The sequence below is a fragment of the Panthera leo genome, chromosome A1, assembly GCF_018350215.1.
Source record: "Panthera leo isolate Ple1 chromosome A1, P.leo_Ple1_pat1.1, whole genome shotgun sequence".
Classification (NCBI taxonomy): Eukaryota; Metazoa; Chordata; class Mammalia; order Carnivora; family Felidae; genus Panthera; species Panthera leo.
In genome coordinates, this window is record NC_056679.1 from 158,535,977 (window position 1) to 158,558,904 (window position 22,928).

The following is a 22,928-nucleotide window of genomic DNA, read 5'->3' on the forward strand; positions in this document are numbered from 1 at the left end:
GAGCACTAAAGAACATCAACATCAGAATGGATCAAGCAGACGAAGAATTTGTGAGTTAGAAGACAGGAAAGTTGGTATTATCCATCCAGAGAACAAATAAAAATGTAAGAAAAGAATGAAGCAAGCCTATGTGATTTATGGGACACCATCAAAGAAACAATTTGTGAATTACTGGAGTTCCAGAAGAAGAACAGAGGAAGAAGGGGGCAGAAAGCTTATTCAAAGAAGTAATGGCTGACAGCTACCCAAATGTGGGGAGAAATTTGAATAATCAAGTTCATGAAACTCACAAGTTACTGAACAAACGGCTTGAAGAGGTTTCTTCTGAGACATGTTATAGTAAAACTGTCAAAAATCAGAGAATCTTAAAAGCAGCAAAAGGAAAGAAGATTGTAACTTACAAGGGATAAGTCTGTCAGTGGATTCCTCAGCAGAAACCGTAGCAACCAGAAGGGAGTCAGATGAATTAAAGTGCTGAAAGAAACAACTGCCAATCAAAAAATACTCTTGCCTGACAAGGTTTTCCTACAGAAATGAAGGAGAGATAAAGACTTCCCTAGACAAAAGTTGAGGGAGTTCTTTACCCCCTTAAAAAATGCTGAAAGGAGTGCTTCCAGGTGAAATGAAAGGACACTAATTAGTAATATGAAAATATGTGAAAATACACAACACAGTGGTAAAGGTAAGTATATAGCCAAATTCAGAATACTCTTAATACTCTAATATGGTGGTGTATGCATCCTGTAGAATGCATAAAAAGCAGTTCCAAGAGTGATGTTTAAAGCAGTAAATGCCTATATTAAGAAAAAAGAAAGATCTCAAATAAACAACCCGACCTTATACCTCAAGGAAATCAAAAAAGAACAAACTAAACCCAAAGTTAGCAGAAGGAAGGAAATAACAAAGATGAGAGCAGAAATAAGTAAAAGAGAGGAACGCCTGGGCGGCTCAGTGAGTTAAGCCTCCAACTCTTGGTTTTATTTCAAGTCATGAGGTCATAGTTTTTGAGTTTGAGCCCGTGCTGGGTACTGCACTGACAGCTCAGATTCTGCTTGGAATTCTCTCTCCCTCTCTACCCCGCCTTCATTCGTGCCCCCCTCTCTCCAAAATAAACTTGAAAATTTAAAAAAAAAATAAAAGATACCAGGAAAAACAATAGAAAATATCAATGAAACTAGAGCTGGGTTTTGTTTTGTTTTGAAAGATAAACAACGATAACAGACCTTTAGCTGGACTAAGAAAAAGTAAGAGTCAAATCAGAAATGAAAGAGACAATTCTGTTGCACAGAAATATAAAGGAACATAAGAGACTACTATGAACAATTATAGGCCGACAAATTGGGTAACCTAGAAGAAATTGATAAATTCCTAGAAACATACAACCTAGCAAGAATGAATCATGAAGACATTAAAAAATCTGATCAATATTGAGTAAAGAGATTGAATCAGTAATCAAAACCTCCCAACAAAGAAAGCCCAGGATCAGATGATTTCTCTGGTGAATTCTACCAAACATTAAAGAAAAATTAATTCCAATCCTCAAGCACTCTGAAAAATTGAAGAGGGAATACTGCCAGATTTGTTTTATGAGGTTCACATTCCCCTCCTATTAAAGCCAGATAAGGACATTACCAGAAAAGAAAACTATAGGCCAGTGTCCCTGATGAATATAGATGCAGTAGATGTCTCTGCATAAAATCCTTAAAAAAATGTTAACAAGTTGAATTCAACAGCACATTAAAAAGATCATACACCATGATCAAGAGGGCTTTATCACTGGGATACAAAGATGGTTCAACATATGCAAATCAGTAAATGTGATACATCATATTAATAGAATGAAAGATAAATAGCACATGATCATCTCAATAGCTACAGAAAAAAGCATTTGACAAAGTATAACTTACTTTCCTGATAAAAACTGTAAACAGGGGCCCCTAGGTGGCTCAGTCAATTAAGCGTCTGACTTTGGCTCAGGTCATGATCTCATGGGTCATGAATTTGAGCCCCACATTGTGCTCTGTGCTGACTGACAGCTCAGAGCCTGTTTAGGATTCATTCTCTCTCTCTCTCTCTCTCTCTCTCTCTCTCTCTCTCTCTCTCTCTCTCTCTGTCTTCCTCCCTCCCCCCTCCCCCCCCCCAAATGAATAAACATAAAAAAAAAACCCTCTAACAAATTAGGTATAGAAGGGCATACTTCAACAAAATAAAGGTCATATATGGCAAGTCCACAGTTAACATCATACTCAACAGTGAAAGATTGAAAGCCTTTCTCTTAAGATCAGGAACAAGAAAAGGGGCCTACTTTCACCACTCTTAATTAAAATAGTACTTGAAATCTCAGCTTGTGCACTTAGGCAAGTAAAAAGAAATAGAAGGCATCCAAATCAGAATGGAAGAAGTGAAATTGTCTTTGTTTGCAAATGATATGATCTTATGTATACAAAATCCTAAAGACTCCACCAAAAAACTTTTAAAACTAATCAGTGAATTTAGTAAAGTTGCAGGATACAAAATCAGCATAAAGAAGCCAGTTGCATTACTATACACTAACAATGAAATATCTGAAAAAGAAATAAAGTTATCTCATTCTCAATAGCATCAAAAACAATAAAATGCTTAGGAATAAATTTAACCAAGGAGGTGAAAGATCCGTATAGTAAAAACTATAAGATTTTGATGAACAAAATTGAAGAAGACACACATAAATGGAAAGGTATCTGATGTTCATGGATCAGAAATATTAATATTATTAAAATGTCCATACTACTCAAAGCCATTTGTAGATTCAATGCTATTCCTATAAAAATTTCAATGGTATTTTTCACAGAAATAGAAAAAAAAATTACTAAAATATGTGTGGAACTACAGAAGACATTGAATAACCAGAGCAATCTTGAGAAACAACAAAGCTAGAGATATGACATTTCCAAATTTCAAACTGTACTACAAAGCTATAGTAATCAAAACAGTATGTATACTAATTAAGAGAGTATGATGCTAGAATAAAAATAGACACATAGACCGAGGAACAGAATTATGAGCCCAGAGGAAAAAAATGCATGAATAGGCAACTAATATTTGACAAGATAGCCAGGAATATGTGGTGGAGAAAGGATTATCTTCATTATAATGGTGCTGGGAAAATTGGATAATCATATGTATAACAATAAATTGGACGCTTATCTTACACCACTCACAAAAATTAACTAAACATTTTAAACACTTTAATGTAAGGTCTGAAACTGTAAGGCTCCAAGAAGAAAAGATAGGAAAGGAGCTCCTTGACATTGGTCTTGGTAATGATTTCTTGTATATGACACCAAAAGTACAAGCAACAAATGCAAAAATTAGTTAGTGGGACTACATCAAACTAAAGAGCTTCTGCACAGAAAAAAATCAAAAAATGCAAAGACAACCTAAAGAATGGGAGCAAGTATTTGCAAATCATATATCTATTAAGGTATTAATATCCACAATATATATAAGGAACTCATATGACTCATTAGCAAAAAGATATATAAGCAGTCTGATTTAAAAATAGAGGAACTGAACAGACATTTCCCCAAAGAAGACATACAAGTGGCTATACAAGTACGTGAAAAGGTACTCAACATCACCAATCACAAGGGAAATAAAAATAAAAATAAAAACCTCAATGAGATATCCCACACCTGTTAGAATGACTGTCATTAAAAAGGCTAGAGTTAACAAGTGTTGGTGAAGATGTGGAGAAAAGGGAACCTTGTGCACTCTTGGTGGGATGTAAACTGATAAAGCCACTGTGGAAAACAGTATGAAGTTTCCTCAAAAAAATAAAAATAGAACTACCATATGATCCAGCAATCCCACTTATAGATATATAGCTGAAGGAAATGTAATCCAGATCTCAAAGAGATATCTGACTCCCATGTCAGTTGTAGGATTATTCATAATAGTCAAAATATGGAAACAGCCTAAGTGTCTGTCTGAAGATGAATGGATAAAGAAGGTGTGGTATAAATTACTGTGGATTATTATTCAGCCATGAGAAAGAAGGAAATCCTGCCACTTGCAACAACATGGATGGACCTTGAGGGCATTATGTGAAATGACTAAGTCAGAGAAAGACAAAGACTATATATATTATCTCACTTAGATGAGGAATCTAAGAAAGCTGAACTCTTAGACACTAGAATGGTGGTTGCCAGGATCTGAGGGTTGGGGGAAATAGGGAAATGTTGGTCAAAGGGTGTAAACTTGGAATTTTAAGAGAAGCTTGGGAATCTGGTGGATAGCATGGTGATTGTAGTTAATAATACTGTATTATATGTTTGAAAGCTGCTAAGAGACTGGATCTTGGAAGTTCTCACTACAAAAAAGAAATGGTAATTATGTGAGATGATAGATGTGTTAACTAATATTACTGTGGTAATCATTTCACAACATATAAATGTATCAAAGCAACACATTGCACACCCTAAACTTTCACAGTGTTATATTAATTATATTATTAAAGCTGCAAAAAAATTAATTCAAATTTAAATTCACTTTCTCAGTCCCAGTAACCATTTTTGGTGTTCTTACAGCTAGTGGTTACCATATTGGATTTTACAGATACTGAATATTCCCATCAATTCAGAAAATTTTATTGGGCCACACTAAATCTAAAACATTATGAATACTAAAGAGATAGTGTAAAAATGTAGTTAGAAGAAAAATTCCATGTTTTAGAATTAATTTAGTCTTCCTTTTTTAAAAAGCAAGTCTAGATTGAGTTTTCTTCATCTTATTGAGTGAGATTGTTTAAGGGTCTTGTGTATCTGTAATTCATAAAAATTTATTATTCTAATTATGCTCCTCTGCTTTTCTTTGTCATTAGTCCATGTATATAAGTGATTATTTGTTTAGATTTTATGCTTGGATTTCACAGTAAAGACCTAGTTAGCAAATATTTTCATATAGTGAACAATATAGAAGGAGAAAAGAGTCTTTTTCAAGAAGCTAAAAGGGATTATTCTTCATGATAGAAATATAATTATTTATTTTTTCTTATTTCGATCACCCCAGGGAATATTTTATACCCATTGAACAGGTTCAGTAGGATTTGGTTTACCTTTCTAGACTGAAGAGCTTTATTTTGATCACGGTATATTTAGATATTGCTAATTAAAAAGGCTATACTCATTTTGTTACAAAAGATTATCATGTCTCCTCCATAATGCTTAGAGGCAAAGGCAGAGATAAGGATTATCTGGCTTTTCACCAACAATAATACTATATGCCATTATGCCCAACAGTAAAGAATGGACAACTATTGACGAGGTTTAAATGTCCAAGGGTAAGTGTAGTCTACATAGTGACTAAGTGCTCAAATAATTTACTTACCTTTGGCTTGAAAGAGGTTTTTTTCAGGTCTAAACCAAAAAATTTTTCAGAGTCCGTTGAAAAGGATATTGAGAGTGGTTTAAATCTGATAAAATTCAATTAATTTTCTTCAAGTGTTGCACCACAGATTTAGGCGTTGATTCACATGTTGCAGCCTGGATAAATCTAAAAGGCTCAATCTAGGAGAGTCAGATTTGCTTCAAGACCCAGCTGACTACCATCCTCTCCTTGAAGCAGCTCATTCTTTCCCCAGCTGGGATTAATCATTCCCTCTGTGATCTTTCATAGCACTTGAATTACATCTCTGTTGTAGTTATCACACTCTTTGATATAAAACCCCCAGCACTTTTTATTGTATCCCAAAATGTATGCAGTCTTGGCTTTTTCTTTCCCCTGTGTCCCTCCCGCTCTCCCTCCTTCTTCCTGCCTATAGGATTACATTCAAGTTCATCAGTGTGATATTCGGGATGCCCTTATAAATCCATCTGTATTTCTAATTGCTCCAGTATGGATTCTTCCGTATAGCCAAGCTGAATTATTCACTGCTCAAATGCTCAGGTTTATAACTTATTCTCACATAGAGAGAGGAGGATGGGGAAAAGGGAGAGAGAGGGAAAGAGATTGATTGAGACTGAGATTGAGAGAGAGGATTTTGGGGTGGCTGTTTTTTTCTTTTTCTTTTAATTTACATGTATTAGGAAGCAGCATGGTTAAACATGGACTCTGGAGTCCCACTTCTACAGCTTACTAGAATGTACTCTTGGGCAGATTACTCTGTAATCCTGTCTAAACCTTACCTTCTACAAATCTAGTACTGTCTCGCCTATATTAGCCTGCCCTCTCAAGGATTCAATTGTAAACTTTTTGTAAAGCATTTAGTACCTGGTAGATAGTAATACACACACACACACACACACACACACACACACACATACAAATTACACTCTTTTTTATCCATTTGCAAACATATTGTGAACTTTCTTTCATGTCTGTAAATATAAAATATAACTTAAAAAAATTTTTTTTTTTACATTTTATTTATTTTTGATAGACAGAGGCAGAGCACAAGTGGGGTAGGGGCAGAGAGAGAGGGAGACACAGAATCCGAAGCAGGCTCCAGGCTCCAAGCTGTCAGCACAGAGCCCAACTCAGGACTCGGACTCACAAACCGCGAGATCATGACCTGAGCTGAAGTTGGACGCTTAACTGAGCCACCCAGGCGCCCCTAAAATATAACTTTTAATGCTACCCAACACCCACGTATTTCAAAATGCATTTTGGAAAAATTAATGTTATACAAATAAACAATCGTTTTATTAATTTTCTCTCTTTTTATTAGGATGAGGGAAGAATCTAACATGCATGGAGCTATGCATTAATATATGCGTTAATCCCATATTGTTGATGAAGAAATAGTGTGTCAGAGAGGTTAAGAGAGGCCCAAGATTACGTAGTAAGTGATAGTCAGGATTGTACTGTCCACTGCAATATGCTTTTGCTCACACCAAATGACACAAATAACTTCTGTATACATGGTGACCAGAAATTTAGGCTTGAAATCTAACACAAGATTTGTGTCACACTAAAATGTTGTAATCTTTAGGATGGATGCTGTTTTGTAGTATTTGACATTTCATAAGATTCACAAGGCCTATTTCACAAGATTCAGGGATAAGGCAGTAGGGCTTTACTAATGTCCGTCTCACCAAACAACTAAAAATGTCACAGTTGACTGTAGATTATTAAACATGCCCTCTTTAGTGATAAAGACTACTATGTTGTTGAAGTTTTTTCAAAAAAGAGGAACATTTGTTTTTATCATTTATGTCTATTCTTCAGTGTTCCTTACCCTCTGTGTTCAGTAATGCCAGAATTACCTAAAAATTTCTAGGCTGGTTTTAAAAGACACTGCTTTGTTTATCTTGAGGTTTTTGTTTTGTTTTTGCCATTGCCTGATGTTGTTTTTCACCATAGACAGGTCTAATCTGTAGAATCAGAGTGTAGTGGTGGTTAGTTGGATGTGGATATCATGCCTATCATTCAAACAGAACCTTCAATGGTATTATCCAGGTGAAGTTACAATTTCGATTTATTCATATTCAGTCAGGAACATGACCTAGTTATGAGTTACCACGAACAACATCTACCTCAAGTATTTCTTCACCAGGCAAGGACGTTGTACGTAATTCACATTATTCTCCTAAAGTCCCATCTCATTATTTATTCTGAATAGACTTGAGACTGGTATGTGTGTGTGGGTTTTTTTGTGTTTTTGTTTTGTTTTATTTCATTTTGTTTTCTTTTAGGAATTTATACTTTTGTGTGTGAAGCTTTCTGTTTAGGAAAGCTCATTTTTTCAGGAAGCTTAATATCAAAATTCTAGTATTTTCTGTATTTATAAATCTTGCAGGCCATGTTGTCCTTTTTTGGGGGTGAGGTTTTATTCTATTTTCTTCTTTTATCTAGGTTTTTCTTTTTACTAAATTAAGAAATAGATTAAGTTAAACTTAATAAATCTTCAGTCTTAACCCTTTTCTTTGATATTTGGTCAAGAATCTTTACAGTTGTGTCTTTTAGAAATCTCCCCAAGGTCTTAGCAAGAAATCTTGCAAGAAAAGTTTTAACTTGTAAGTGTTACAGTCTGAGTGCCAGTTGACTTCTATTTAACAGTGTTTAGAGTTCTCTTATCAAGCCCAGAATACTGGTCAATACGCTTGATTTTTTGTTGAACTAGGTTGTTTTCTCTGTTTCTTAATGCTTCTGTTGCTCTTAAAACAAGCTGGACAATAATTATAATGACCAGATTATTTATCTCTAGTGAGAACTCATAGTATGTCTTCTTTTGAGGGGTGGGGGGAAGAAGAAGTAGAAGGAAAGAGCAAATATAATGACTTTTTTCCTAGTCATTGTATTCCAGAAATGGAATCCATAGGTCAGGTTCCATTTTCATGTGAATTTTTGCTCTTCCTTTACTTTTCCTCTAAGGGAAGGTGCTTTCACACACATTTGGGAGTGGCCAAATGGTATATATGGCAGAAAGATGTTGAAGGAGGGAATCTGGGGGATTATGAGTGGTGTTTCCATTGGGATAGCATCTCCTAGGTGTTTGAATTAACTATAACATAAAAATACATATGTTTGGAAAGAATGGCAGAGATAATAAGGATTTGTCTCAAATTCCTAGTGATCTTGGTATAGTTATTTACAGTGGTAGAGAGTATAAAAAGAATATGTCAGGCTTCCTCCCCTCCCCCTGCCCCGTAACATTGACTTCAGAGGGGGAAAGATGCAGGAAGTACCCACATCACCAGGAGAAGCTGGTATTTCCTTTGGCAGGCCAAGGGATGCAGGTGGTATGGTGGCCTCATGATATGGGAGAATTAAATTTCTTCATAGTTACTTAGAAAGCAACACAGTTTTAATTTACTAACTCCAGTCCTAGATGCTTTATCTTCTAGTAACTATTGCCACAAATGCTCTACTCACACATATTTTGCCCAATTTCTTTTGGGACTGTGTGTGTGTGTGTGTATGTATATATATATATATTTTTTTTTTTTAATTTATTTATTATTGAGAGAGAGAGAGCATGTGCAGGAGAAATGCAGAGAGAGAGGGAAAGAGAGAGAGTCCCAAGCAGGCTCTGCACTGTCAGTACAGAGCCCAATATGGGGCTCGAACTCATGATCTGTGAGATTATGACCTGAGCTGAAATCAAGAGGCAGACGCTTGATCAACTGAGATACCCAGGCACCCCAGGACTGATAGTAATTAGCATGTACTGAACATTTATATCATGCCATGCACTAGTCTAAGTTCTTTATATTATTTAGCTCATTTAATTTTCACAGGAACCCAGGGAGGGTAAGGAGCTACTTTTATTACCTTTTTACAGATAAGGAAATTGAGGTTAACCAACCTGCTCAAGGTCACACAACTAGCAGAGATTTGAACCCAGCACTCTAACTACAGAGCCTTTACCCTTAATTTTGTTTTTTGTTTACTTAAAAAAATTTTTGTGTTACATTTAATTTTTATGCCATGTTACCTCTATGTTTTTGTGATTAATGATATGTTCTATAGACTAAAGCCCTACATTAAGACAATTATGATTGATATCTAGTTCACCTTTTAGAATTATTGACAGTTTTTCAGTCCTTTAATGAAAGAAGTAAATTTAATTTGGAGTTAGAGTTCATCAGTGCATTTTTGTCCAAGTGATGAATTGTTCAGTAAGTCTCCATTTCCCACCTTTTCAGATTTTTTTTTGAAATTTTTATTTTCTGCTATGTCTTGTCCATATATCATATTCCTAGGTGAGTATGGAGATTTTTTCAATCAATTGAAAAACAATATATATTGCTTTTTAAAACCCATTGCTTTTAACATAATTGCTTAAATTTTGCCTTTTGATACTTACTGAACAAGATGTTTACAGTTAGTTGCAGCTTATGTGTTTAACATGCATTTAGTCAGAAAAGGAAAGCAAGAATAAAAATTTAAATAATGTTGGGGATTGTCTCTGCCTTCCCCTTTAGTGAGCATGTATCCTGGAATGAATGGGCAATGTGAATATGAATCTATTATCCCTAAGTTGGTTTTAGTTACTGTGTACCACTCACTGAATGATTCTATGGGTATGATTATTTTTTTTATACAACATGATCCATGAAAACAAGCCAACAACTGGAAAAAAGGAAGCAGTCCCAAGGTTGGAAGAAAATCTGGCTGTGTCATACTTACTAAAAGAGAATGCATTGGTCTGTAATAGGTTTTTCCAGGGTAATTTCAACAAATGCGCAATTTCTGCCTTGTGTGTTTACTTTAGAACTAACTCCTTTATGTGACTCCTTTGTATGGGTGTCTGTTTGATGCCAGGTTCTGTAATAGGTGCTAGAAAGATGAGAATTTGTTTTGTCCTTCAAATAATTTGGTCTGATGGCTCATAGGTAAGGAAGGACAACGTGAGGTAATGGAGAAGATAAGTATAAAATTAATAGTTTGAGAATGTTCTGTTGAGAATGTTCTGTTAACCTAAACAAATAAAAAACAAAACCAGTAAGTTTTTGAACATTGTTCTATGTGTGGAAGTAACTAGCTAAATTCTCCAGGGGAGAAAAGAATTAGAAGCAAGAGTTCCTGTCCTGTAAAATCTCATAAAGCTCTTTGCAGTTCTCATATATGTGTCATGGTATTTATCTGAATATCATACCATTTTAGTTGTACCTGTCTTTATGTTATATGATATATATACATTTATGTATGTTTTCTTTTAGGTTTCTATATATGCTGTACCAGAAAAGATTGGTCAAGTTCACCATGCCTTGGAAACAACTGTGAAGCTTCTTGAATTCTATCAAAACTACTTTGAAATTCAATACCCACTTAAGAAATTGGGTAAGAATCAAACAGTGCCTCTGGTTTTCATTAGCATTATAACCTAGATTCATTTGGCAAATGTTTTGTAGAAAGCACTTTTTTAAAATTATTTAAAGAGAAAACTAATAAACACCTAAAGCTTTAAAAATTGTTTACATTTGTTAAGATTATTTACATTCCCTAAAAGTAGCTGAATGTGGAGCTTAAAACATTTAGAAGTTTATGGAGCTGTTCCAAGGGCTTATACAGGTTCTGTGTGAGTGGCAATTTGCTTAGGGCTTTGTCTGCAGTCAGACTCTAACTTCCTAAGAAATTCTGTTTCACAGGAGGAAAACTGAGTAATAGATGCTGAGGAAAGCAAGAGCTGGTCCTGGATAGAAGAACGTTGGGCCTGTACTTTGTCTTTCTTGCTCTAGGAAGTTGATTCATTGTGAAAGAATTATATATCTCTTTCTTTGTGAAGGGACAGAGCAATGGTGACTCCACAGGAATTGGTCAGGTCTCAACTGACCGATAGGTGGGGAACATACAAGACTAGAGTAAGGTTCGATTTGCCAAGAATATAAAATGAACTCCCTGTCTTTTGATTCACAGTGATAAACCAATGGGTAAAATATTTTTTGGGGGGAGTGCCTTAGATGAGCGAAATTTGATCACTTCTTTCTTCACATGTTCAGATTTGGTGGCTATTCCTGACTTTGAAGCGGGAGCAATGGAAAATTGGGGTTTGCTCACCTTCCGTGAAGAGACACTTCTGTATGACAATAATACTTCTTCAGTGGCAGATAGAAAACTGGTGACTAAAATCATTGCTCATGAGCTCTCCCATCAGGTATTAATAGCCATGACTATTATATTTAATACTTATAGTATTTTAGAATAAGAAAATAAGTAAGAATTTTAGGATAAGAAATTGGAATAAGCTAATGAGAAATTCGGCCTTTTATTGTAGTATTGCCTTTCATAATAAAATGGTGGGTTTTTTTGTTTGTTTTTGTTTGTTTTTGTTTTTTGTTTTTTAGTTTTTTTTAACACAAACATGATCATCAAATGAAAATGCTATCTAGGGGTGCCTGGCTGGCTCATTTGGAGGAGTACGCAATTCTTGATCTCAGGGTCATGAGTTCGAGCTCCACATGGTGTGCAGAGATTACTCAAATACGTAAATACATACATACATACATACATACATACATACATACTTAAAAGAAATTGCTATCTAATGTTTGTATAGGATTTTACAGTTTATAAAGCATTTTCACATCCATATCTCATTTACTTTTCATAACAGCTGTGAGGTAGGTGATGATCCCATTTTATAGATGTGGAAATTGAGAGTGTAAGTAAATGACTTACCCAAAGTCACAGAGCTAATAATTGGCAGCACTGGCCCTTGAAGAACCACTGTCTCCTCAAGATGTTTCTCCTTTTTTGCCCCCAATAATACACAGCTGTTTCACCTCTGACAATTGCCAGCCCCTCAGTATAACTTTGTGGCAGAGAAACCCTCCCCTTAAATTGCATTCTATTCTGGCATCTCTTGGACTGTAGTTGTCAAGACTAGATTTATATTTTCTTCTCTTGCTCAAACTGGGTTCTTTGTTAATTTGAGAGAGGGAGGGTACTCTTTGTATGACAAGGAGAAAAAGAAAGAAAATTATATGGGTACGTGGACCCCCCTCTTTCTTTCTCAACACCTTGTCTTTCTTTTGTCCCTTGATGAGGTGCATAGCAGTGTTGGGTGTAGTTTGGGGGCATCATGATTGAGGGACAACGTGGAAGAAGAGTAGCATGCACTCTGGTCAGTTTGGTCCCTGTCTCAAACGCCTATATGTGTGAGATTCTAGAGGTCTTGTGAAGACTTCGTAATGGTCTTGCATATGAAGCACATACTTAGTGATAATTATGATTTTAGGCATGTAGACAAGTTGTCCTTTAGGGGATCTTCTCTAGGTCTATTATTTCTGGGGCCTCCCCATCACCACTTCTCAGTTACTTCTTCTTTAAGACATATATTCCTCGGAAGCAGGTTTTAAAATAATATCTTTGAAAAACATGTTATTGTAATTCTCAAAAGTGTTTTGTTTCCATACCCAGTAACCTTATTATTTTGCTGCTGATTTGAGATGAGCCCCAGATGTCACTAAATCGCACACCCTATAACCTACCACTCTCCATTGCAGAGATTTTTGAGATACATTTTTCTTTTGGAGAGTCTCCTTTCATTGTTTTCCTTCTTATTATTATTTTATAGATGAAGACATTTAATGATATTTCTTATTTCATTTATTTATATGCATGCCAGCTTTCTTAAAGAATATTGTTTGAATTCTCTTTTCAATCATGTAAATACTGTCCTCAACTTGGGTAACTGAGGAGAAACATGAAATATAGGCTCTCTGTAGGAAAATCTCTCAGAAATTTATTTTTAAGTTGTAATGGATGGCTGAAGATATAGAATAGAAATAATCTTACTAACTTGATAGTAGTAGGTAGAAGAATTTCATTATCTAGGAAATACCACTTTTAATGAAGTAGCGAAAAACTGTTTTTGTTTACCTAGTAAACAGGGTTTGTATGTTAATTTGATAAATATGCTAACTAACTGTGGTTTTTGCTTGTTTTCCCATTCAACAAGGTAAAATGTTAAAATTTTCATTTTCATTTTAGAGTTAATTTACACAAATTTTTTGTAAGTCTTTAATTTGAATATAGTTTGTTTTACCTAATAACTGCATTTTTAAGTAATTATTATCTGGCTAAAGGGGATGAAGCTGACAATTTAATTATTAGAAAATTCTTGACAGTATAAATATTGTGTTGGTTAGTAGGATTTTTTGCTTTGTTTTCCCCACAGTGGTTTGGTAATCTAGTAACAATGGAGTGGTGGAACGATCTATGGCTAAATGAAGGGTTTGCTACTTTCATGGAGTATTTCTCCTTGGAAAAAATATTCAAAGAGCTTTCTAGTGTAAGTATACCGTTTATTAGACGTGCTATAAATCATATTTGCCCCGTATTTTATAGTCATTTGGAGTGCTGAAAATGTTTCTAGAAAGATACAATAAAATTGACACTTGTTACTGATAGCTTATACCTCTTGAGATTTGACAGTGAAAATTAAGCTTTTACTTATTGATATATTTCATTGAAAGCTGAAATTATGTGCAATTATTTCACACTTTGTTAAGATGAACATTTAAAATCGCTTTACTACATTTTATTTCCAATAGATGTGGCTCTTCTTGAAGGAATTTAAATTAAGTTGAAAAGCCTTTTTAGCAAAACAAAACTTTTTATCCTTTGTATAAAGAGAGAAAAAAAATAAGACATTTTGTAGCAATACTCTCTCCCTGTTATCACTGTGATCATTCTTGTAACAGTGATAACATAGGTTCATACAGACAAATAATTTGCCCTGTTAAGGTACCAACCATATTTGTGCCCTTTTCAATGACTTGGGACATCGTTCTGTCATAGGGAGTGTAATACTGTTGTTACTGTGTTCCTAGACTTCCTGGGGAAAGGCAATGGTATGACAGGTATTGCCAAATAATCCAAGCAATAGGTGGGAAAGTATAAAGATCCCGTTCACCCTTAAAATCCTATGACATTCTATTAAACTTCCTAAATATACGATCCAAGACTGCTTCAAAACAGGGATACTCTTAAGAGCTTTCAATTTGAAATTTTTGTGTAAGTCCAGTTCAAAAACTTCAGGTAAGTAGAAGGAACTTATTTTTAGCTAGAATACTAAGCAGAGTATTCTAAATCTATGTATGTGACTTAATTAAGCAACCAGATACACAGTTTCACCACTGGGTGGTGCCCAGAATGTTTAAAACCTTCTAATGTATATTCTGGGGGAGCTCATCTGCTGAGCTATCGAAGAATTCTATTTAAGTATTATATTTTACTTCAAATGAACCTCAGTGAAGGGAAATGTATATTATCTTAATAGAAACCTGGACTACATATGAGAAATGAGCTTAAGGACCAGTTTTTATTTTTGCTTTTTAATTGTAAATGTTATTTTAAAAGTACACACTAACCATCTTAGAATATTTACTTCGAATACCTGGATTTGGCACATTTGGTCGCTTTAATAGTAGATTCTTAATTAATCCTTATGCTGTGGGTTAGGAAATAATAATGTTTTTCATATGGTCAGGATGTTATCATTGTATTTTTAAATGTAAGGAATATGAATGAAAGTCTCTCTATGCTTACACTTTCAAAAGCCTATTTTCTGAAGTTTAATAAAGATGGGTATTTTTTAATAATGACCTTAAACAGGTAATTAATCTAATTCATATAAATAATTACTATATTTTCCTTTGCCTTTGATAATGTTCATGGTTTCATAATCTGTTTGATGTTTTTGCTAGTATGAAGATTTCTTAGATGCTCGATTTAAAACCCTGAAGAAAGATTCCTTGAATTCATCTCATCCAATATCATCATCATCTGTTCAGTCTTCAGAACAGATCGAAGAAATGTTTGATTCTCTTTCCTATTTTAAGGTACCGCTCTACACATCAACTACCTGGAGTGGGTTTCAAATTAATTTCATATGTGAGCAAGCTTCATGATTTAAATTATTTTAAGCATTAAAACTAGATTATTTTAAAGATTAGAGATTACTTTAAGATTATTTTCAGGTATACGTTTAAACTGTAAGATGTTTGCTTCTATTTAAATCTTGGTTTTAACTTTTTCTGGGTCTTTCTTTCTCTGATTTAAGTTCTTCTGACTGGTATAGTGAGTGGGTAATCAAATAATATAGCAACATATCTTTTAAAGTTGGTTCAGTCTCTGGATCTATAGGTAGAGTATGTCCAGGGAAGGTCCTAAGCAAGCCCTTAGCTGTGTTATTGAGGATTGAAAGATGTTCAAAGTCACAGTTGCCAAAACTCAAAAACAAAAAGAGTATTTAAGAATTGAGAACTAGATTGCAGGATCAGAAGCACAGACTCCAGGTTTGGGAGTGAAGCAAAAACAGAAAACTGGAAACCTGATTAGGATTGCCATAGGTCAGAGAACAGAACAATGCCTCTCACAGTTGTGGTGGGAGGTGTGAATGTTAGGACTTACTTACCTCCTTACTCTGGCTGCCAAATTAATTGATTAATAAATGAATTCCTCCACTGGACAGAGAAAACACACAAAACACCTGAGATACAAACCATATCTTCAAGAAACTCAAAGTTTAGGTGGTAGGTACTTGTGAAGCACTAAGAGATGATATGTGCTGAATGAATGGTACAGATTTTTTTTACCTAGGTTTATGAAGAGAACTTTTTTGTAGGAAAATGGAAATGGAAGGGAATTAAATAATAAAAAGATATGGATAAAGAGGAATGGTAAGTGTTGAGTATGGCAGGAATGGGACAATAAGGTCTACAAAGAGACAGTTCAGGAATACTGATGGGCAGGACATTTTTGTTTAGGGAATAAATGCTTGATTGTGGTGGAAGCCATAAATGGAGTAGGGGAAAGATAGAAAAGGAGCTTGGGGCAGTTGTAGAAGGTTCTAAACGCCATCAGGAATCTGGACTTTTTCTGTAAGCATTGGGAAGCTTTAGAAGATTTTTCAGAGGAATTACTTGATTAAAGTTACTATTTATGAAAACTAATTTGTTCCAGCTTGTAGATTTAAGTGGAGAGAGAACTAAAGTCAGGAAATTGCTGCTAACGTCCAAGCATGACGTGGTAAAGGATGAAATTAGGATTGGTAGTGAAAGTGGAAGAAAAATGATGAGTGTAAAAAAACATGGGCTGGAGGGAAGTTCTTGAAGGATTTAGTGATAGGGTAAGACAGGTAAAGAAAGGGAGACATGTTTTCCAGGTTCACACCTGACTGACATGGAAAATGGTAGTACTGTTAACAAATAAGAAATAAGGAGTTTAATTAGCTATATTAAATATATTCCAGTTGGAGATACTGCTATGATTTTTAAAGCCTATATGGGATCTGTCGATAAAATTTTAAAACTTGTGGTTCTGTTCTTATACAGAACTGTCGCTTCAAGATTTGTTCTTACAGAGCTCTGTCATCCTCTGACCGCCATCCCCTAAACCCCAAATTCATTGTCTTATCATGTGGTCTCCACAGCATACCTAACCCCTGTCAATATGGTAACTACTTATTTCATGATTGGAAATCTGGCAAATACCCCACATAACTGAGAAAAGTAGGATATTTTACCAATGTTATGTACAAGAACAAGTGTCACTAGGGAAATGTGTTTGACAGATATATTCTATTTGGGTTTTTTAATCTCCAAGCCTAATTCTCATGTAGATTGTCTCTTGAGGAGATCAAGTAGGAAGTAAACTTAGAAAGAAAAGAAAAAAAAAAACTAAAAGGTCTGAAATGTAAATGCCAGGGGCCACCAAAATGAGGTGGTTCCGTGCAAGATGAGGATCCAGGGAGAGAGTGAGAGTGATGGCCAGTGAATAGGGGGAGGATGAAGAGTGCCTCCCAAGGCTCAGTGCAGAAAGACTTCAAAGGATGAGTGAGTGATCAGTCATTCAGATGCCACTAGCAGGTTAAGATGAGCCTGGGAATTGATGTTGGTTTCAAGACAGCATGAAGTTCATCAGTGACCTTGATAAAACCACTTCTGGGGGCACCTGGGTGGCTCAGTCGGTTAAGCGGCCGACTTCGGCTCAGGTCATGATCTCGCAGTCCGTGAGTTCCAGCCCCGCGTCGGGCTCTGTGCTGACAGCTCAGAGCCTGGAGCCTGTTTCAGATTCTGTGTCTCCCTCTCTCTCTGACCCTCCCCCGTTCATGCTCTGTCTCTCTCTGTCTCAAAAATAAAATAAAACATTAAAAAATAAAAAAAAAAAAACCACTTCTAGCAGAGTGATGGTTGGAAGATTGCCTTAAAGAAAATGGAGATGGCAACTGCAGACAGCTCTTTGAGGAGTTTACTACAAAGAGGGAAATAAGAAATAGGGTGATAACTAGAAGAGACATGGAGTTAAAAAAAGGAAGGCCATCTTTTATTTGTTTTAAAGGAGGAATGAATGTTGCATAATTTTGTTAATGGGAATGTAATAGTAGGGAAAGTTGGTCATGCAGGAGTGAAAGGGATCTGTTGGGAACAAGAATGAGTACTTAAATTTATAGAACAAGTAACACCATGAAGCATGATACAGAAATAAGAGAGTAATAGCTATTAAATTCAGTTACGTGTATCTGATAATCTTGACCTAATATTGCTACATTTTTACCAGAAGTGAAATTCAAAGACTATTTGAATTCCTTTTGTGTACTAGGTGTTGTTTTAGTCTCTGAAATTGAGCTTTGCAGTGTTGCCCTCAATTATCATACACTCTAGAAGAGGAAATAAAGATATATCTATCTAAATATATATTAAATATATATCTGTAGCAGATGAAGGAAGTGATACACATTGCCCTTGAAGATGGAGAAATATTTCTATCTTAAATCAGGAAAGGCTTCACAAAGGTGTTTTTGGAAACGATGGCATGCACTTCAATGACTATATAGCATGGCCTTAATAGTTGTATGCTGGATTCTGAATTATTAGTGTATGCTTATTGCCCTATACATTCATTAGTTCCAAACATATTTGAAGTAACTCTGCAGGAAGAAGAGAGATCTTGGTTATTTTAGCAACATGATATATTAAAATTGGAAATTGATGCACTCCCAAGTAGAGAGGCTTTTGAGAGTTCTGCTTGTTTATTGTCTCCTGCAGTGAACCCATGAATTCAACTGGTACTTTTTTTTCAATATATGAAATTTATTGTCAAATTGGTTTCCATACAACACCCAGTGCTCATCCCAAAAGGTGCCCTCCTCAATACCCATCACCCACCCTCCCCTCCCTCCCAACCCCCCATCAACCCTCAGTTTGTTCTCAGTTTTTAAGAGTCTCTTATGCTTTGGCTCTCTCCCACTCTAACCTCTTTTTTTTTTTTTTCCTTCCCCTCCCCCATGGGTTTCTGTTAAGTTTCTCAGGATCCACATAAGAGTGAAAACATATGGTATCTGTCTTTCTCTGTATGGCTTATTTCACTTAGCATCACACTCTCCAGTTCCATCCATGTTGCTACAAAGGGCCATATTTCGTTCTTTCTCATTGCCCTGTAGTACTCCATTGTGTATATAAACCATAATTTCTTTATCCATTCATCAGTTGATGGACATTTAGGCTCTTTCCATAATTTGGCTATTGTTGAGAGTGCTGCTATAAACATTGGGGTACAAGTGTCCCTATGCATCAGCACTCCTGTATCCCTTGGGTAAATTCCTAGCAGTGCTATTGCTGGGTCATAGGGTAGGTCTATTTTTAATTTTCTGAGGAACCTCCACACTGTTTTCCAGAGTGGCTGCACCAATTTGCATTCCCACCAACAGTGCAAGAGGGTTCCCGTTTCTCCACATCTTCTCCAGCATCTATAGTCTCCTGATTTGTTCATTTTGGCCACTCTGACTGGCGTGAGGTGATATCTGAGTGTGGTTTTGATTTGTATTTCCCTGATGAGGAGCGACGTTGAGCATCTTTTCATGTGCCTGTTGGCCATCCGGATGTCTTCTTTAGAGAAGTGTCTATTCATGTTTTCTGCCCATTTCTTCACTGGGTTATTTGTTTTTCGGGTGTGGAGTTTGGTGAACTCTTTATAGATTTTGGATACTAGCCCTTTGTCCGATATATCATTTGCAAATATCTTTTCCCATTCCGTTGGTTGCCTTTTAGTTTTGTTGGTTGTTTCCTTTGCTGTGCAGAAGCTTTTTATCTTCATAAGGTCCCAGTAATTCATTTTTGCTTTTAATTCCCTTCAACTGGTACTTTAAGCATTGGGGACAGGGATAGGGATTCAACAGAAAATTTGGCATGTTTTTCTATTAAAGATATATTCACAAACACTTAGCTTTTTAACATAACACTGAAACAGTAACTGATAAACCACATAAAAATGGCTCATAGTAGAATTAGTGCACATGGGAATCTGCTCCATTATTCTTTTGTCAAATCCTTTAAAATAATTTTTAAAGACAATTTGAACATAGTTCACATCAGATTATATGACACTAAATAACAGTGTATTATAACTATGTTCTATAGTGCAAGTTTATACTTAGCATGATTGTCTTTTGAATTTTAGATTGTCAATTCTATAAACCGATTGTAGTCCATTATTTTCCACCCCCTTCTCACTATTTTTTTTTTAATTAAACAGGGAGCCTCTCTCTTGTTGATGCTGAAAACTTATCTTAGTGAGGATGTATTCCAAAATGCTGTTGTCTTTTACCTGCATAGTCATAGCTATGCATCCATTAAAAGTGATGATCTGTGGGATAGTTTTAATGAGGTAAGTGACCTGGATATTTTATTTAGTTCTTAAGAAAGAGAAGAGTTCTTCTATTTATATTCTTATCAAGTATATAAATAAGCTATAGTACCAAGGATATTTAAGACAGAGGCGGATGGAACACAGAATTAAAGGTCAAGAAACGGAAATACTAGCCTTGAAATTATTGTGTGTAGCCTTGTATAACCATTTTTGTTCTATACCTTAGTCTCCATTCCTATTTAGTAGGAAAGTTGTCTTTTCTGAATTAATATATATTACTATATTCATTATTTGATTTTTTTCAAAAATCTATTTTCCTTTTCTCAGGCTTTTGCATTTTCCTCCCATTCATGATTTTTTCCCTACACTCTGCCCTATAAAGCCTCCTCTCATTTGTGGCCATACTCTTTCCTAGAAGCCCATGTTTGTAGAGAATCTATCACAAGCTGGCTGCCATGAGCTGAATATTGCCCTTGGATCGTTTTGCTGTTTGGATTTTGTTGTGCCTGCAAATGTTCTAACAAGCAGTGTAATTAGGTGCCAGTTAGGCTTTAGAGCAGTGCGTGAACCCATCCTCCATGGTGCATGTATGCCGACGGCATAGTCCTTACAAGTGTTTAGGTTTGTCGTTTCCCTGATCCAGATCAATGGTTCTTAATGTTTTGGAAGATCATAGACATATTTGAAACTGTGATAAAAATTCTGGACATATTCCCCAGTAAAACCACATATTCACAATATCACACAAAGTTTCAAAGTTTTAGGGGCTCTGAAATTAAGAACTCCTACTCTAAATCTTTTCCATATACCCTTTCTCCTTCCTTGTCTTATCTCAAACCTTGTGTTTTCTAGCCGCTAACCCTGGTGCTCAGAAGATACACCTTTCCTTCTCTCTTTGAAAAGGTGGATTATTCCTTGATACTTAAGAGTTGCTTCCAAATCACTGTTGTTTTTTTCTCTTATCGTATGGTAACATTTCAGTTGAAAGCCACATTATTTACTTTATACCCATATTATCTCCTGACATTTAGAATATATTTCTTCCTTTCTGACTGACTTCAGCTTCTGCACCCATAGTGTTTTCCTATCCCAACCTCGTTCTTAACATTATCCTCAGGTTTGTCAGCCTCCACATCATATGCACTGGCCTCTTCATTTCTGTTCTGTTTTGAAGACCCAAAGGTGCCTTGCTTTTGGGAAAGCTTGTTTTCTTCCCAGTCCCTTATCCAGAAATGAATAGATTAGAGCCATGAGAAATGTAATATTAATATTGCAATGAGTTTGGATATATTTGATCCATCCTTTTCTGCTTTAAATAAATGGGCATATGGAGACTGAGGTTAAGGCTGCCATAGTAGAGTGGTACTGTTACCAAACAAAGTACTTAATGATTTTAGTTGCTTGCAATTCACATCCATATGTAGTCTAGAAGAATGATTTGAATGATAAGGTTACCTCACCTGCTTTAAAGAGATAGTTTTTCTAAAATGTCTTCTTAATCATTGATACCAGATGTCTTTAGGGGATGGTGGGCTTTAGAGGGTCTATGAACCTGACACTGGATTCTAGATTTTGCAGATAAGTTGATGTAATTTCTGGGAGAAAGGGTCTGTGACTGTCAAAACAGTTAACCACTGTTCTCTGGAGAAACTTAAAGTTGAGGCAGCTGATGTGTTTATATCTTATTCTGCTGCTGCTTTCTGGCACTCGCACAGAATTAGTTCTTCCAAAGGTGAATGTCAACATTTACAAAAGTTTAACTCCATATTCATGCTTCTGTTTTTATGTTAACATTACATGTAGTCTTCATAGAATGTGGTAGGCAGAGAGGGAAAGGTTTTGTTTTTAAGCAAAAATAATTCTTTTATATATATATATATATATATATATATATATATATATATATATGTATGTATACACACACATATAGGTCACAAACAAAACACTAGATGTAAAGAAAATGATGAAAACCTGGACCCTGCAAAAAGGATTTCCTTTAGTGACTGTCCAAAGAAAAGGAAAGGAACTTCATGTACAACAAGAAAGATACTTTTTAAATGTGAAGCCTGAAATTCAGCCTTCAGATGCAAGGTGTGTTCCTGCTTTTTCTTCCTGTTATCTATCTCTTTTGTATCCTTGAGTTAAAGTATTTTGTAATCACAATCTCTTAAGAAACCTAAGAAGATTATCTTTTTCTGGAAATAGCTTGAAAAATTCTCCTTCCTGCCAAAAAGGGGGGTGGGGGGGAAGACCCAACAAATTATGTGTAAATGACTGAGCACTGACTGAACTACTGGAAAGATTAATCTTCCAATATTTTCTTTTTACAGCTATCTCTGGCATATTCCACTATCCTATGTCACTGAGGGAAGAAATTACTCAAAATATCCATTGGTATTTTTACTGGACAAGAAATCAGGTTTGACTATAATTAACTCTTTTCTGAGAAGAAATTGAAAACAGTATATTTTTTAGAAATCTGACCAAGCAGCAGAAGGAGATTTTACTTTGCAAAGTGCATACTCTTTGAACTGGTTTTATGAGTCATCTATACAAGATGTGACTAAAGTGACACTGATTCCATGTCTCACGTTATCAAGTCAGTCATTCTTATTCATGTGAAATAAAGTACAAAAAGTTGCACTGTGTTTTTATATCCTAGATAAATATTTGTTGTTACAAAGAAGTAGTACAGGTAGAGCAGTCTCTTGAAGTATATGCTCTGCTGTTCACTCTTTAGGGGTGAGCTTGGGCAACTGCATTCCACAAGCATCGTAGATGATTCTTGCGCATAATAAAGGTTGATCATGATCCAGATTTATAGTAAGTAAGCATTACAAAATGTCCTGTGA

At 35.4% G+C, this 22,928-nt stretch overlaps 1 protein-coding gene across 5 annotated transcripts in view; it reads left to right on the forward strand.

Annotated features, from left to right (window-relative positions):
• Window positions 1-22,928, forward strand: part of LOC122223115 (leucyl and cystinyl aminopeptidase) — a 101,203-nt gene that overhangs the window by 43,299 nt on the left and 34,976 nt on the right. For all 5 annotated transcript variants that reach the window (XR_006204057.1, XR_006204056.1, XR_006204055.1 and 2 more), the window contains 7 exons: window positions 10,644-10,764; window positions 11,424-11,578; window positions 13,604-13,717; window positions 15,135-15,269; window positions 19,963-20,094; window positions 22,007-22,167; window positions 22,407-22,495. Coding sequence is in view for 2 of the 5 variants with exons in the window: in XM_042944264.1 (XP_042800198.1) it covers window positions 10,644-10,764; window positions 11,424-11,578; window positions 13,604-13,717; window positions 15,135-15,269; window positions 19,963-20,094; window positions 22,007-22,167; window positions 22,407-22,495 (907 nt within the window). In the remaining 3 variants the exon portion in view is untranslated. The remainder of the gene's footprint in view (window positions 1-10,643; window positions 10,765-11,423; window positions 11,579-13,603; window positions 13,718-15,134; window positions 15,270-19,962; window positions 20,095-22,006; window positions 22,168-22,406; window positions 22,496-22,928) is intronic.